The sequence below is a fragment of the Symphalangus syndactylus genome, chromosome 7 (genome assembly GCF_028878055.3).
Source record: "Symphalangus syndactylus isolate Jambi chromosome 7, NHGRI_mSymSyn1-v2.1_pri, whole genome shotgun sequence".
NCBI lineage: Eukaryota > Metazoa > Chordata > Mammalia > Primates > Hylobatidae > Symphalangus > Symphalangus syndactylus.
The window spans coordinates 139,593,291-139,608,713 of NC_072429.2; the positions used below are offsets into that span (position 1 = coordinate 139,593,291).

The following is a 15,423-nucleotide window of genomic DNA, read 5'->3' on the forward strand; positions in this document are numbered from 1 at the left end:
CTTTGAGTCCGAGTTAGTGGAATAGTGAGACCCCGCAAAGGGGAAGGTTCTTTCATTGAAGACCACTGCTACTTCCATCCTGAGCTCTGTATTTAACGGGTGACGATGGAACGAAAAGGTGAACTTAGCCACGCTACCCTTCTGTGGTAACATCCTTGACTTGCTTCGAAGATTAAATAAAAAAAAGAAACTAATTAGTGAGAGGCTTCCTGATAATTATTGGGAGCTCTCCTGTATATACGTTATCTTATCTGATAAGTCACCTGAGAAAAAGCCACCTGAAGAAACAGAACGAAAACAAAGGATATTACAAGAACTTTACTGGTAACACCTTTTTAATAGGTCAAAGTAACTGTACAGTTCATTATATTCTTCCTGAGAATAATTTATATCCCCCAACAAACTAAAGGGAGGGTATATTTTTTCAAAATTAACAGAATGGATGGTGTAACTGGACATCAAAAGAAAACCAAATTCCTGTTTTGCTTCATTCTCTCCTGGGAAGACAGATACAAGGAAGGGTTAGTTAACTCCAGTGGCTGTAAAATAGTCAACATGGCTTTAATCTTTCTTTATAAATTATATAAAAATGGAAAAAGGGGATGGTTCTGGAACTTCTCCTCAATGCAGTTTGGAGGTGCTCTGGTACAAAGCATTTCTGCTTCCAAGAGAAATAACATTGCTACAAAAAACTGGCACATTATTCTGTGAAAAAAGACAAGAGTTTTTAGTTGTGTTCTACAGCTAGTTCCCGACCCAATGCTTCACATATCCACACGAAAGTAAAAGGCAGGTAAGACAAAAAGGGCTGTAGTTTTTTCTGAAATAACTCAAGTCTTCAAAATATAGCTTTTATATTCTTTGTAAAGTGGGATTAGCATATTGCAACTGAAGGGTGTTCTAACAAATAAAAATTCCAGTCTGGATAATAATTCTATGGTAGACAAAAGAATTCTCAGCCTCTTGGGTTTCCTGGAATTCTTTGCTTCATGCTCTCCTCTTCCACTATGCAGCTAAGGTAGTTTAGGAATTAAGATGTCACCCCTTGGCCATCCCCTATTAGAACATATCTTAATGTGAACATAAACTGTTCTTCATGATGCTTAAAAGCTTACGTACAATTTTCATTCTTATAAAAATGCCACATTTTGGATCCTGGACTTTTCTGAATATCATGATTGAAAAAAACAAAACAAAAAATGAACCCAAATCAAAGTGTGGTTAAACTTATATGAGAAAGATTTTCAACCAGATGGTCATTCAAAAAAGTTGGAGCTGTAAGTGCTGGCGACTGAGGACACAGGGTTAATTCCTCGCTGCTGGTGGAAGGCTAGAGAACATCTTCAAAAGAGGGTAGCAAGACGTGCTCCTAGGGGAGGCTCAGTGTGGTCTCGTCTGCCCAAGCATTTTCAGTCTTGCTTGGTCAATGACATCGAGTAAGTTTTTAGCATCCACAGCCAGGGCGTGAGCAGCAGTCAGCATTTGCTTTTTGTACTCTTGCTGGAGGCTGGTCATGACATACTGCTGGGCCAGTTTCATCTTGTTGATGAGCTCTCCCAGGTCAGAGTTCAATAGTTTCTGTGCCATCTCAATCTGAAAGACAAGAGATAGGTTAGGAGAACTTTTTCCAATGAATTATTTTCTTTTTTAGAGAGATGTTCTTACTATGTTGTCCAAGCTTGCCTCAAACTCCTGGGCTCAAGCAATCTTCCTGCCTCAGCCTTCCCATTAGCTGGGAACACAGGCACATGCCACTGAGCCCTGCACCAATGAACTTTTCAGGGAATTTTTATGAGCCTTTCTTTCAGTGCCTCCATGAGAAGAAAACTTTATTTCCTGTAAATAAATCTTCCTTAGGAGCAATAGGATGAAAAATCAATCTTAAAATTTTTTTTTCTTATTTTAACTTCCCACACTACATTCATGCATTTTTAAAAATTTTTTACTTACTTTAGAAATTCAGCTATTATAGTGTGCCTGTGTGTGCATGCCCATTCACACATGCAGATCCAGCATCTTGTTCCTTCCATTCAAAGCCTTCCCTGACACCAGGACTAACTTAGTCTCCATTTGCGCTCACTGTTTACACTTTATTAATCTCAGTGACTCCCAGGGCTTTTGTTTCATAATAGAACCACAGAATCTGACAGAACCTCAGACATCATCTATTCCAAATACTTTCACATCAGAGAATGGACAACTGAGATACAGAAAGATGTGCTGAAGGCCACACAGCTCATTAGTGTCCAAGCCAGGACAAAAGCCTCCATCCTGACTTCTGGTCTTATGCTTTCTACTATGCCAACTCTATCTCAAGACCTTCCTTGGCTATACAAAAAATGGTTTAAGGATGGTGGCAGGGCGCAGTGGCTCACTCCTGTACAATCTCAGCACTTTGGGCGGCTGAGGCAAGCTGATGGCTTGAGCTCAAAAGCTTGAGGCCAGCCTGGGCAACATGGTGAAACCCCATCTCTACAAAAAAATAGAAAAAGTTAACTGAGTATGGTGGTGTGCACCTGTATTCCCAGCTACTCAGGAGGCTGAGGTGGGAGGACGGCTTGAGCCTGGAAGACAGAGGTTGTAGCAAGCCAAGATCGTGTCATTGCACTCCAGCCTGGGTGACAGAGCCAGACCGTTATGTGTGCCGCCCCCGACCCCCCAACACACATGAAGTCAGGGCAGCGATGGTGGAAGCAGCTAATGAACACAAAATGCTGTCCTACAGGGTTAGAATGCTTTGCATGGGAGAGTCTCACGATCCTTCTTATCTGTTTCTTCAACCAATGGTGATTTATCCATTTGCTCTTTTATCAATTATGGAGCACCTATTATGTACGAGACACCTGGTGTTGTGGACGCAAGGACGAAGACCTGTTTTTACTCGCAGTCTAGAGTGGGAAAAGCATACACAGGACCCTACAATACACTGGAATAAATCACATAGTAGAAAAGCACACAGATAGGACAGCAACGCATTCTGTCTCAGAGAGGGTCAGAAAGACTTCACAGAAAGAATTTGTCTGAATTTGGCCTATACTGTAAAAGTAGGCTGGCTTCAACTGTGAAAGCCACACCAAGTTGATCTTTATTTGGCAGGACTTGGCAAGAGGGATAAGAGATTTTTAGGCAGGAGAATGACAAAATCTAGAGAGATATTCTAGAAAGATGGCTCTTGGTGGCAATGTGGAGGCTGAATGGAAGGGCAGGGGAACAGACAAGAGGCAGATAAACCATCTAAGAGGCCATCTTCAGAGGAGAGGTGATGGTGGATGTGCAGGTGAAGGGACCAACCTGAGACCTGATGAGAGATGGAAGCTGTGTGGTCGTTTGCATGTGTGTAGGGGATGGGGAACTGCTGGGAGCAGACGTGCAAGTGCTTGCTGTTGTCACTGACTGTGGAAGCAAACAAGGAAAGCAGACCGTTCTTGCCAATGGCAGACAGTTGGAGATGAGAGCTCAGGGAGGGGTTCTACAAAATCAACAGATTTGGGAGGCATCAAATACTTGAATCTATGAGAATGAGAAGAACTACCAAAGTGAAAAAGTATTTTTTTAATATAATAAGTGGGTAGCATTTTGGGAGATGACCACACTCAAGGGTGGCAGGGAACAAAAGCCTGAGCAGAGGTCTTGGCAGGAGAGGAGTGAGTAAGGAAGCTCTGAGCCAGAGGAGGGGGTCTCAAGGCGGGGAGTCAGGACTGAGGGGAAAGCAGGGGCTCTGGCAATTAGGAGACCTTGAAGGGCCGTTACAGCAGAGAGATTTCCAAACAGCTGGAGCACTGGAATGCTCTGAGCTGGTGCTGAGTGCAGCTGCCATGTGAGGAGGTGGCCCCGTCAGGGATGGGCTGCTCTTTCAGGAAGTACAATGGGGACAGGAGGCGGCCTGAGGACAGTGAAAGGCAGATGCAGGATCAAAGACAGGCTCCTCTTCTTTTAAAAAATGATTTAAGGCCAGGTGTGGTGGCTCATGCCTGTAACCCCAGCACATCGGGAGACTGAGGTAGGAGGATGGCTTGAAGCAGGAATTTGACACCAGCTTGGGCAACACAGTAAGACTCTGTCTCTACAAAAAAAATAATTAGCTGGGCGTGGTGGTATACAACTGTAATCCCAGCTACTTGGGGGGCGGAGGCAGGAAGATCACTTGAGATTAGAAGTTGGAGGTTATAGTGAGCTGTGATGGAGTCACTGCATTCCAGCCTGGGTGACAGAGACAGACCCTGTCTCAAAAAAAAAAAAATTAATAATTAAAAAAATAATGTATACAGGAGAGCAATCTGTGTATTGGAATCAGGGGAGATGGAAAGATTACTTTAGACTTTATCAACTAGAATAAGTGTTGACAAATAGTCCCGCTAAAATATCCACTTGGTAGGACACCATTTTCTTGCCTCTGGTATATGGAACTTCTCCACTCTGGGGCAAAACTGAGGCTTGTCATGGAAAGCCAGAGGCCTGGTGAAGCAGGTAAGTGAGAGAACCCCATTTGGTTGGGATGTGAAGTTACGCTATGGCACCAGTCAGAGGCCTTTTCAAAAACAATTTAAAGGGTTTATGCATATGAATCAATGCCATTTACAAAGGAATCACCAACAGGAGTTGTGTCCAACCGTCCTTCAGAAGTCAATGTCCAGTTGGTCAACTGGAACATCCCCTGGACATTGTGTGTCTCTGGGTATGATGTTGAGAAGGATTCAGCATTATTTATGTTGTATTCCTGACTGGAGATGCAAAACCTCAATCTCATCAGGAAGAAACAAATGTTTATAGGATATCCCTCAATCCAACTTTAAGAATACTCTATAAAATCACTGAGCCTATATTTGTCAAAAATGTCAATGCCATGAAAGATAAAAAAAGGCTGAGGAGCTGTTTCAGATGAAAGGAGGCTGAAGAAAGCAACACCACGTGCAAAGTGTGATCCTGGTCTGGCTCTCGCAGGTGAGGGAAAAGTGCTACAAAGACAACTGACGACCCTGGAACATGCCCTGCAGAGTGGGACAGTGCATTACATCATGTTAAAGTTCCAAAATGTGGTGACTGCGTGGTGGTTATGCAGGACAATGGCCTTGTTATGAGAAATATAAATGGAAATCTCAAAGGGGAAGAGGGCAAGAGATACACAGCCATTCTCAAGCTGCTCGACAGCAGGAAGTGATGTGTGTACACACATAGACAATGGAGCAGGAATGACAATGTGCTGACATGTTAAAAGGCTGTGAAACTCAAAGGAAAGTTGGGAATTCTCTGTATTCTCTGTATTAATCTTTTAACTTTCATATAAATCTGATTTCAAATAAAAAGGACAAACAAAAAGTGTGCTGGGATGAAGAACTGCCCATGCTTCCCTAGAAATGAGAAAAGCAGGCAGCTGGAGTCAGCAGGGAGCAAGGCTGAATGAAGCCTGCAGATCCTGGACTCTGTAGTGGGGACGCTTCCCACGTGCGTTTGTCAATCCCAGCCACAGAGTGTACACCCTAGGCTCAAAGACACTAAAACAAATGCAGGTGCTTCCTTTCATTTGTTAGTCATATAATTGAAACAAAATTGCCAAAAGGTAGCAAAAATGATCGTTGTTGCTGGGCTACAGTATTTTGGGTCAACTTTTATTCCTTAAAACTTTTTTTTTTTTGAAACAGGGTTTGCTCTGTCACCCAGGATGGAGTATGGTGGCTTGATCCTAGCTCACTGCAGCCTGAAACTCCTGGGCTCAAGCAATCATCCCGCTTCAGCCTCCTGAGTAGCTATTGCACACAGCTAATTTTTAAAAATTTTTTGTAGAGACAGAGTCTTGCTTTGTTGCCCAGGCTGGTCATAAACTGGCTTTAAGTCATCCTCTTGTCTCGGCCGCCCAAAGTGTTGGGATTACAGAGGTGAGCCACCACATTCAGCCCTTAAGAAGCTTCTTAAAAGACATTTATTAATTTAAAATGACTTTTTTTTTTTTTTTTTCAGATGGAGTCTCACTCTGTCACAGGCTGGAGTACAATGGCATGATCTCGGCTCACTGCAACCTCCACCTCGTGGGTTCAAGTCATTCTCCTGTCTCAGCCTCCCAAGTAGCTAGGACTATAGGCACGTGCCACCATGCCCAGCTACTTTTTGTATTTTTAGTAGAGATGGAGTTTCATCATGTTGGCCACGATGGTCTCGATCTCTTGACCTCATGATCTGTCCGCCTCAGCCTCCCAAAGTGCTGAGATTACAGGTGTGAGCCACTGCACCTGGCCTGGAATTTTTTAAGACAATAATTTTATTTATTAATTTTTTGGTAGAGATAGGGTCTCACTATGTTGTCTTGAAATCCAGGCCTCAAGCCATCCTCCTGCCTTGGCCTCCCAAAGTGTTGGGATTACAGGCATGAGCTACCTGCCTGGCCTAAAAGAAATTTTGTATATTACTACTTGAAATGGAAAACCAGGATCATTTGCAAGCTCAACTATTTTTAAGGAGAATTCGAGGAAGTAGACCACGCACAATGCCCGCCCCATTCATATCAGCACTCCTCTACCTTTAAGGTTCACGGCACCAGCAGCAGTTTCCCATGTGCCTTCCTCGTCCACTGCTCAGAGCCACTTGTAGCTCAGATGAGGACCTCGCACAGTGGCTCTGCAGTGGACTAGCAGCAGGAAAACCCAGGATCTGGAACTTGAGTGGCCACTGCTCCACACCACCCCTATGCCCTAGAATGAACAGCCCAGTCCTGGTTGGGGCCAGTGTTAGAGGGAAGGTCATCGCTTGTAGGGCAGTTGATGCCTCTGCTGGCCACAGACTGAGGAGCTCCCTTCAGCACCACAGGCATCCCTGAATGTGTCCCTGCCCAGTGCTGTCACAGAGGGCTGTAAGGGGAAGATTGTGCCCTACCTCTCGGTGGGTGCTGGCTGGTAGGAGGGGAATGGTCTCATCCACAGTGGCCAATAACGTCCTCAGGGCCAAGCCGACTTCCTAACAGACAAGAATCACAACCAATATTAGAACACACACAAAGGATTTTTATGCCTTTCAGTTATATATTTTTTTATTTCCTTTCCACAAGTTTCAAGGCAAATTTCTGTATTTCTTTTTCTCAGTGCTGAGCCCTATCTTGTAAGTTATGAGGCTCCTTTTTCTCCCAAAAGATTTAGATCTGACTATTCATTGCTCTAATACCCTAAGGAGTGGGTTGAAGAACAGTAGTTCACGTAAGAAAAGTCACACAGATGCTGAGGGTGGAAAGCAGGATTTTTTTTTTCCTCATCTACTGCTTCCAAGCAGATTATACCACCCTCCTGGCTCCAACATGCCAACCCTGCCAACACAGGTTAGGATAAATAGTAGCACCTTTCCCCAAGTGTGTTCACCGAATGTGTTCTCACCCAGGTACTTTCAAACACCTCATGAGGCTGGCCAGAGATGACACCTCTGCCCTGGATGCCAGGGGGCAGCCTTGCTTTGGACCCCATTCTGAATCTCAGGCTTCATCTATTATGCACACTGAGCAGAAACACTCCTCCCTGCCACTTCCGAGTTGCAGCGAAAAGGGTCTAACTATGATTTAAAACAAATAATTTTAAACTTCAAATTTTCAATACTGTCATCCTTATGAGGATCAAATAATGTAATGACTAAGACATCAAATTACATGTAATATGAATAAAACCAGTAAGAAAATGATAGTTACTTATAATTGGATCAACATACAAAAAGAATGTCATTTGGCCAAAGTAATATGGTTAAAAAAATAGTGTCTATAAAATCACCATATAAAATCTTAGTATGTACAAAATTCTGAATGGTTTCATCTACTGTTGAGTTGTTTAAACTTAGCTGTGGGTTCATGCAAGTTCCTCCTTAAGAACTTTGGTTAAAACTGTTATGTGATACACTTAAGAAAAGTGAACCAGAATGGATTAACTGTGCTTTCCATGAAACATTAGAACTTTCAAGCAGCTTTTTCCACATTGATGGTTTATAAGAAGCTGTTGCAAAGATTGCTAATAGGTATACTAAAAAACAGTTGTAGGGGCCAGGCACAGTGGCTCGTGCCTGTAACTCCAGCACTTTGGAAGGCCAAGGCAGGCAGATCACCTGAGGTCAGGAGTTTGAGACCAGCTTGGCCAACAGTGTGAAACCCCGTCTCTACTAAAAATACAAAAATAAGCCAGGTGTGGTGGTGCATGCCTGTAGTCCCAGCTACTCGGGAGGCTGAGGCAGGGGAATTGCTTGAACCTGGGAGGCAGGGGTTGCAGTGAACCAAGATCGTGCCACTGCACTCCAGCCTGGGAGCCTGGGTGACAGAATGAGACTCCATCTCAAACAAAACAAAAAACCCAACAACAACAATTGTAGGATTCTATAACTCAACAACAAAATACAGTATGATTTAAAAAACAGGCCAAAAAAACAAAAACTTGACGTTTTTCCAAAAAAGATACACAAACGCTCAAAGCTAACAGATGTTCAAGACCTGTACGCAAATCAAAATCACACTTAGATACACTTCACATCCATTAGGATGACAATTATTTTTTAAAACACACACACAAAACCCTAAGCTTCAAAATAACCCCCCAGAAAATAACATGTTTTGGTGAGAATATGGAGAAACTGGAACCCTTGTGCACTACTGGAGGGAATGTAAGATGGTGCAGCCGCTGTGAAAAACAGAATGGTGGCTCCTCAAAAAATTAAAAATAGAATTATCAGTGATCCAGCAATTCTGAGTATACACTCCAAAGAAGTGAAAACAGGGTCTCAAAAAGATATTTGTATATCCATGTTCATAGCAGCATTCTTCATGATAACTGAAAGGTGGAAGCAACCCAAGTATCCTGTGATGGTTCAGTAAACAAACAAAATGTGGTGTGAACATACAGTGGAATATTACTCTGCCCTAAAAAGGAAGAAAATTCTGACACATGCTACAACATGGATGTACTCTGAGATACTACGCTGAGTGAAATAAATCCATCACAAAAAGACAAATACAGTATGATTCCACTTATAAGCGGTACCTAGGGTAGTCAATTCATAGAAATAGCAAGTAGGATGGAGGTTGCTGGGGCTGGGGGAGGGGAAAAGAGGAGGGTTGTTTCAAATGCACAGAGTTTCAGTTTTGCAAGGGAAGGGTTATGGAAGTGGATGGTGCTGATGGTGGCACAACATTGTGAATGTACCTAATGCCTCTGAAATGTATGCTTAAAAATGGTTAAGATGGTAGTTTATGTTATGTGTATTTTACTACAATGAAAAGAAAGTATGTTGGAGTATGTTTCAGAAATACTGGCTTAGAGCAAAGTTTGACCACACTCTCTGAACTGGAGGACACCTCTGTGCAACCAACATGCCAGTCTGTACTCTTTAAAAGGAGCCATTGCTGACTTTCCTTGGACCTAGTGTCCTCTTTCTTTCTTTTTCTTTCTCTCTCTTTTTTTTTTTTTTTGAGAGATGGGGTTTCACCATGTTGGCCAGGCTGGTCTTGAACTTCTGACCTCAAGTGATCTGCCTGCCTCAGCCTCCCAAAGTGCTAGGATTATGGGCATGAGGCACTGCACTCAGCCCCTAGTGTCCTTTTTCACAGAACACCTGTCACTGTCTGCTAGGATCCCACTCCATTGAACACAATTTGGAAAACATTAGTTTACTGGCATGATATTTTTATTTATTTTTACTCTTTTTAAAAGAAAATTCAATGAACACTCACATAGCCAACCCTTAGCTTAAGAAAACAACCCAGATAAATCCTCCCAATATGCCTTTCTTCAGCTGGCTCCTCCTTACAGGTGTGGAATCTGAATTTGATAATGATCATTCCTCTACTTGTCTTTGCACTCTAACAACGTAACCACATCTCCCTAAGTCTTACACAGGATTATTTTGCATGTTTTTCAAGTTTACATAAATGGCATCATACTGTAAGCATACTTTTGCAGCTTTCTCTTTCACTGCAGACTTTATGTGCGAGCGGTAATTATTAAAAGAGTGTACTGCTTCAAGACACTCCCATCCTAGTGTTTACTGACAGAAGACAACAAGATAGGAACAGCAATTCAGAATAACTGCGGTTCTCACTAACATTGTCACTGTATGATGCCTTCGTGAAGAGCTTCTAAAGCATCAGTTCTGACTTTGGTGGGGCAGGGGGACCTAGAGACATCTATCAACTGGCACCACAGCTTACAGGAAATAAGAACATTTTTGCCAGTACACAAAATGACTGTATTTTACCTTCACCATAGGGACGTACTCCTCTGGTGGGGCTGGCTGGATTTTACTGGACATCTCGATGACAGCTTTCACCAGGCCTGTCACATTCTCATACACCTTATCATTCGACCGGTCCAGGTTGGCAGTAGGAGGGGGGCTGATTTCCTGGGGCTGAAGCTGACAACACAGAAGCCAGTCATTTTTCTGCTCTCCAGCAGATGGCGTGAGATCACCACAATCAAGCTAGAGAGGGTCTTTACAAGAGATCAAAGCAGATTGCAGAAGGTCATTGATTTTGTGTGTACGGGATATAGTTCAGATTGAGAATGACGGTAAAGTAATTCCTCCAAGTGACAAATTAGGCAGTATTTTTTTTCTAACTTTGAGCTCAGTTAAAGGAAATGAGATGGAATCATACATATTATACTAAAAACTCCAGATTCTTTCAGAGACGTGATTTGATGTCCCCTCACCCCAAAATCATTTACCACAAGATAATAATCCACCTAAGGATTTACTGAACTTTAGACAAAATTACCTATTTGGCTAAAGAGTCAAACATTCTACATGAAGACTATAAGGATTTCCACTTAGTTTGAATTCTGCAGTGAAAGCGGTATGGCTCAGCTTAGCTGCCCTCAGCCGCCTAATGGAAACATGCTCTTTGTACAATTATAAAAAGCTGACACATAAATGCACTTTAAGGGGATAGCATCTGTTTGCAGGTTGGGACTGAAGTCAAAGCAGCAGTGGTGTCGCTAGGAGCCTCCCTGCCCGAGACCCTGGTTTCAGCCAGCTCTGTGCTGACTGCTGGAAAGCACCTGGGCCTACGCTTATAAAGCCTCAGCAATCTCACCCGGGCAACTGTGATCAGGGAAGATGAGGCCAAGATGTAACAATGTCCACCTAGGGCCTGGGTACAGAAGAGACATCAACAAATGTTACTAAGATAACTTGAGCACTGATGGTGGAATAACATGAGGGCCTTAGGGAAATCTTCAGCAGTATTTAAAAATTCCAACTGGTTAGAATTATACCAGGCATAAAATGGTGTGTGTGTGTGTGTGTGTGTATACACTTTTTAAAAAAGACTAACTTGTAGTACATATAGTTCAATCATGAACCTGATGCCAGTGCTCAGTCTAAATATAAGTTCCCATTTCTGAACCCTTGGATGCTTTTGCCCAAGTAATCTGGAACAGATTCATTCTTGGTTGTTCCAAAGTCTGGGTATGAGATAGAAAAGCACAAGAATAATTCATTTACTGCAAAGATGTACATGTCTCATTCTTTTGCATATATAAACACTGCTTTTGGCATCTGTCAGTCATGAGGTGACAAACCAGGCCGAAGTGCCCTCCCACTTGGGCTTCCTGCTTTCCAGTCCAAAGTTACATGCAGAGAGCCGGGTATGATAGAGAGAGCTGGACAGACACACAAAGACACGATGTGCTTACCCTCCATGGCTATTGTCGAACGGAAGGTGAGGAAAAGTTAAAAGAATTTATCAGAGAAAGGGAAAAAAGAAAAACAATATTAATAAAGGCATCAGACAAATCCCCCATAAAAACACATGAGCAGAACAAAAAGGAGCTAGTTTCCAAGCCTGCCCACCAGCTCTCACTCACTGTTGCCAGGGTGTGGCTACTGTGCCACCTGCTCACTGCCCCAGCACACTGCATAGAGAGGTCTGCCATGCACCATGCTCAGTTACAAAACAAATGCAGGGAACATGCAAAGCCCGAGGAACAATCCAGCAGCAGTGCAAGATCAACAGAATGAGGGCTCTTCAAAAAGAAAGTAGGAGGAGGACATATGGTTTTAATTACTGAAAACTGCCCATCTGAATTCTCATAGATACAGGAGAAACTGCAGCAGCCTCAATTCCTGAGCCTGGCCCCTCAACATCTTTGAGATCTACTTCATCACCTAGCCATAATGTTATCATAAAGATTCCTGACTTGGGGCTGAGTTTAAAGATATTAGGCCCAGCCTGGCCAACATGGTGAAACCCGGTCTCTACTAAAAATACAAAAATTAGCTGGGTAATGATAGTGCAGCCCTGTAATCCCAGCTACTTGGGAGGCTGAGGCAGGAGAGTCATTTGAACCTGGGAGGCGGAGGTTGCAGTGAGCTGAGATTGTGTCACTGTACTCCAGCCTGGGCAACAGAGCAACACTGAGTCTCAAAAAAAAAAAAAAAAAAAAAAAGAGAGACATTGGGAGCTTATTTTATTTTAAAGACAAAGTAGAACAGAAACCCCTTTTTCGAGCTGATTCTTATGATTAGGTTCTACTACTTTAAACTGAGCAGTTTTATTTAATGTGTTTTCTCTAAAGCTCAAGCCAGGGCTATCCTACTATAACCACATCATTTCCAAGAGATGACTTCCTGTATTTTACTTTCTGCACTGAGAGTCACAATGTGGTCTTCTGTTTAACTTCATAGGATGTGCCAGTTCAAACTGTATCAACAGGGCTTCTTGAGGAGGGGGCCACAGGGTGTTTCATCAAGAAGAAATAGACAATTCTATAATTCTAGGGAGGTTGTAACCTGTTTAAAGCTTCTGTTCTTTTGTAAAACTTTACCCTTTGCTCAATTCTTGTGGTAGAGGGGCACTGTCATAATGCTTCTAGGGACCATTCACAGTGACATTCCAGAAGGAAAAGCTGTTTGGAAAGACATCCTAATGGTTTTCTATTTTCTGGAGCTTGACAACTTGGAAGCTCCTTGGCAGGCAGTTGATAAACCCTCTATAGATGTAGCCAATTCCAACCACTTAGGTTGATGCTTACAAAAACTCAGTTAAGAATCAAAATGCAGTGCTACCTAGGAAAAATTGAGACTGATTTTGCCTGTTATTTGGATGAATTATTTTAGTTATACATAAAGGTAAGTATTTTAGTATTAGTTTTTTTTAGGCAGAATCTCGCTCTGTCGCCCAGGCTGGAGTGCAGTAGTGTGATCTCAGCTCACCACAACCACCACCTCCTGGATTCCAGCGATTCTTGTGCCTCAGCCCCCTGAGCAGCTGGAATTATAGGGTCACACTACTATGCACGACTAATGTTTGTATTTTTAGTAGAGATGGGGTTTTGCCATGTTGGCCAGGCTGGTCTGGTACTCTTGGTCTCAAGCAATCCACCTGCCTTGGCCTCTCAAAGTGTTGGAATTACAGGTGTGAGCCACTGTGCCTAGCTGCATTGCGGTATTAGAACAATACTGTTCTTTTAGGATGGATTCAATGACCTCTACCAAGCAGACAATGAAGAAACAGAGGTGTATATTACACATTATTTGAAAATCTACTTAGGCCGGGTGTGGTGGCTCATGCCTGTAATCCCAGCACTTTGGGAGGCCAAGGCAGGCGGATCACAAGGTCAGGAGATCGAGACCATCCTGGCTAACATGGTGAAACCCCGTCTCTACTAAAATTACCAAAAAAAAAAAAAAAAATTAGACGGGCATGGTGGCAGGTGCCTGTAGTCCCAGCCAACTTGGGAGGATGAGGCGGGAGGCTGAGGCAGGAGAATGGCGTGAACCCGGGAGGTGGAGCTTGCAGTGAGCCAAGATCACGCCACTGCACTCCAGCCTGGCAACAGAGCGAGACTGTCTCAGGGGGGCGGGGGGCGGCAATCTTAATATATTTTAAGTACACATATTATTTTCAAGATTTCAATTTGCTTCATACCCTATCCTAATTATATGTATTGATTATGTTATTCCAGCTGTGAAACATGTTTCATAACGATGTCAGAATTCTAAGGTGGTACCGATCTACCTCTAAAGTTGGTTTTTCATTGTAATACAAGCCATTTTGAAAGTCTGTTCTTTTGGCTTATGAAAATAAATAATTCATTAATCTCATTCTGTCCCCTTTTCTTTTTTTAAAGAGATGGGGTCTCACTATGTTGCATAGGCCAGATTCAAACTTCTGGGCTGAAGTGATCCTCCTGCCACAGCCTCCTGAGTAGCTGGGACTATGGGGTGTGCCGCCATGTCTGGCTCCTTTTTAGAAATTTATTGAAAGAAGCCAATATTGGGAAAGGTGTGTCCTTCCTCAGTTTTCCCTGGAGAAGACTCAGTGTGTCTTTAACAGAACTGTCAGGAGGCATCCTGGGGATTGGAGGCCTGGTGAACTGAGGAAGTTCCTGATTCCCAGGCACTTACAAGCCGCTGGCATGAACTCTGGGCACCAACCCTAAGGGCAGAGGCATCCCTAGCCCAGTTGGTACTTTCACTATGGCCACAGAGAGCAGGCTAGTTTGTGTCAGTGGCTGCCCATTCACCCTCTGGTCACCTCCTCAATGAACACTGGCAAACCTGTGCCCTCTAAGCTGCAGGCTATCCCTCTGGGCCTGGAGATGACATTTTTTCTTACCCTGGATTAACTTTCTGATGACTCTGAGAAGACAACCATGTATCTAAATCTAATGAAGCTTCAGCTTTGCAGGCGAGTGCCTTTGAGTCAAGTATGTGCTCAGTCAAGCCTGTGGCCAAGCACAGCTCAGCTATGTGGAGGCTGTGTAACCTTGAACAAACTGCTTAATCTCTGTGAGACTTGGTCATCTGAGAAATGATACCACCACCAATCCTGTGAGGTTGACATGAGAACTGATAATACATGAAAAAGGACTGCCACAGGACTTGTTAAAGGGACGACAGTCAATAAATGGTGGTTATTGGTAAAGCAAAGTTTATCTTAACCTGATATGATATTTTTCGGCTTTTAAAATGTCTTCCACTGTAAGATGCATCTTTTTTTTTTTTTTTTTTAACCTCAAGACGGAATCTTGCTCTGTCACCCAGGCTGGAGTGCAATGGCATGATCTCGGCTCATTGCAACCTCCGCCTCCTGGGTTCAAGCAATTCTCCTGCCTCAGCCACCCGAGTAGCTGGGATTATAGGCATGTGCCACCACGCCCAGCTAATTTTTTTGTATTTTTAGTAGAGATGGGGTTTCACTATGTTGGCCAGGCTGGTCTTGAACTCCTGACCTCGTGATCCGCCCGTCTTGGCCTCCTGAAATGCTGGGATTACAGGCATGAGCCACCGCACCCAGCCCAAGATGCATCATTTTTTAATGAACCACTAAGAAAGAAAAAAAAAATGCTGCCAATTAAACCAAAACACCATCCCAATTTTAGAGATATTAAAATGTGAATAAAAGGTATATGAGAATTGAGAAATAGGGTCTATTCTGAGAGGTAATTTGTCATTTTAAGTGGAAAGTAAAAA

General features: G+C 43.1%; 1 protein-coding gene across 14 annotated transcripts in view; it reads right to left on the reverse strand.

Annotated features, from left to right (window-relative positions):
- Window positions 1-317: 317 nt before the first annotated feature.
- The window catches only part of PTK2 (protein tyrosine kinase 2), a 345,258-nt gene continuing 330,152 nt past the window's right edge, over window positions 318-15,423 (reverse strand). For 10 of the 14 annotated variants that reach the window (XM_063643575.1, XM_055287368.1, XM_055287364.1 and 7 more), the window contains 3 exons: window positions 10,207-10,362; window positions 6,865-6,945; window positions 318-1,593 (listed from right to left, as the gene is read on the reverse strand). In XM_063643575.1, coding sequence (XP_063499645.1) covers window positions 1,381-1,593; window positions 6,865-6,945; window positions 10,207-10,362 — 450 coding nt within the window. In that variant the 3' untranslated portion in view covers window positions 318-1,380. Of the gene's footprint in view, window positions 1,594-6,864; window positions 6,946-10,206; window positions 10,363-11,642; window positions 11,652-15,423 lie in introns of all 14 variants that reach the window. The other 4 variants (XM_055287361.1, XM_055287389.1, XM_055287378.1 and 1 more) reach the window with 1 other exon arrangement.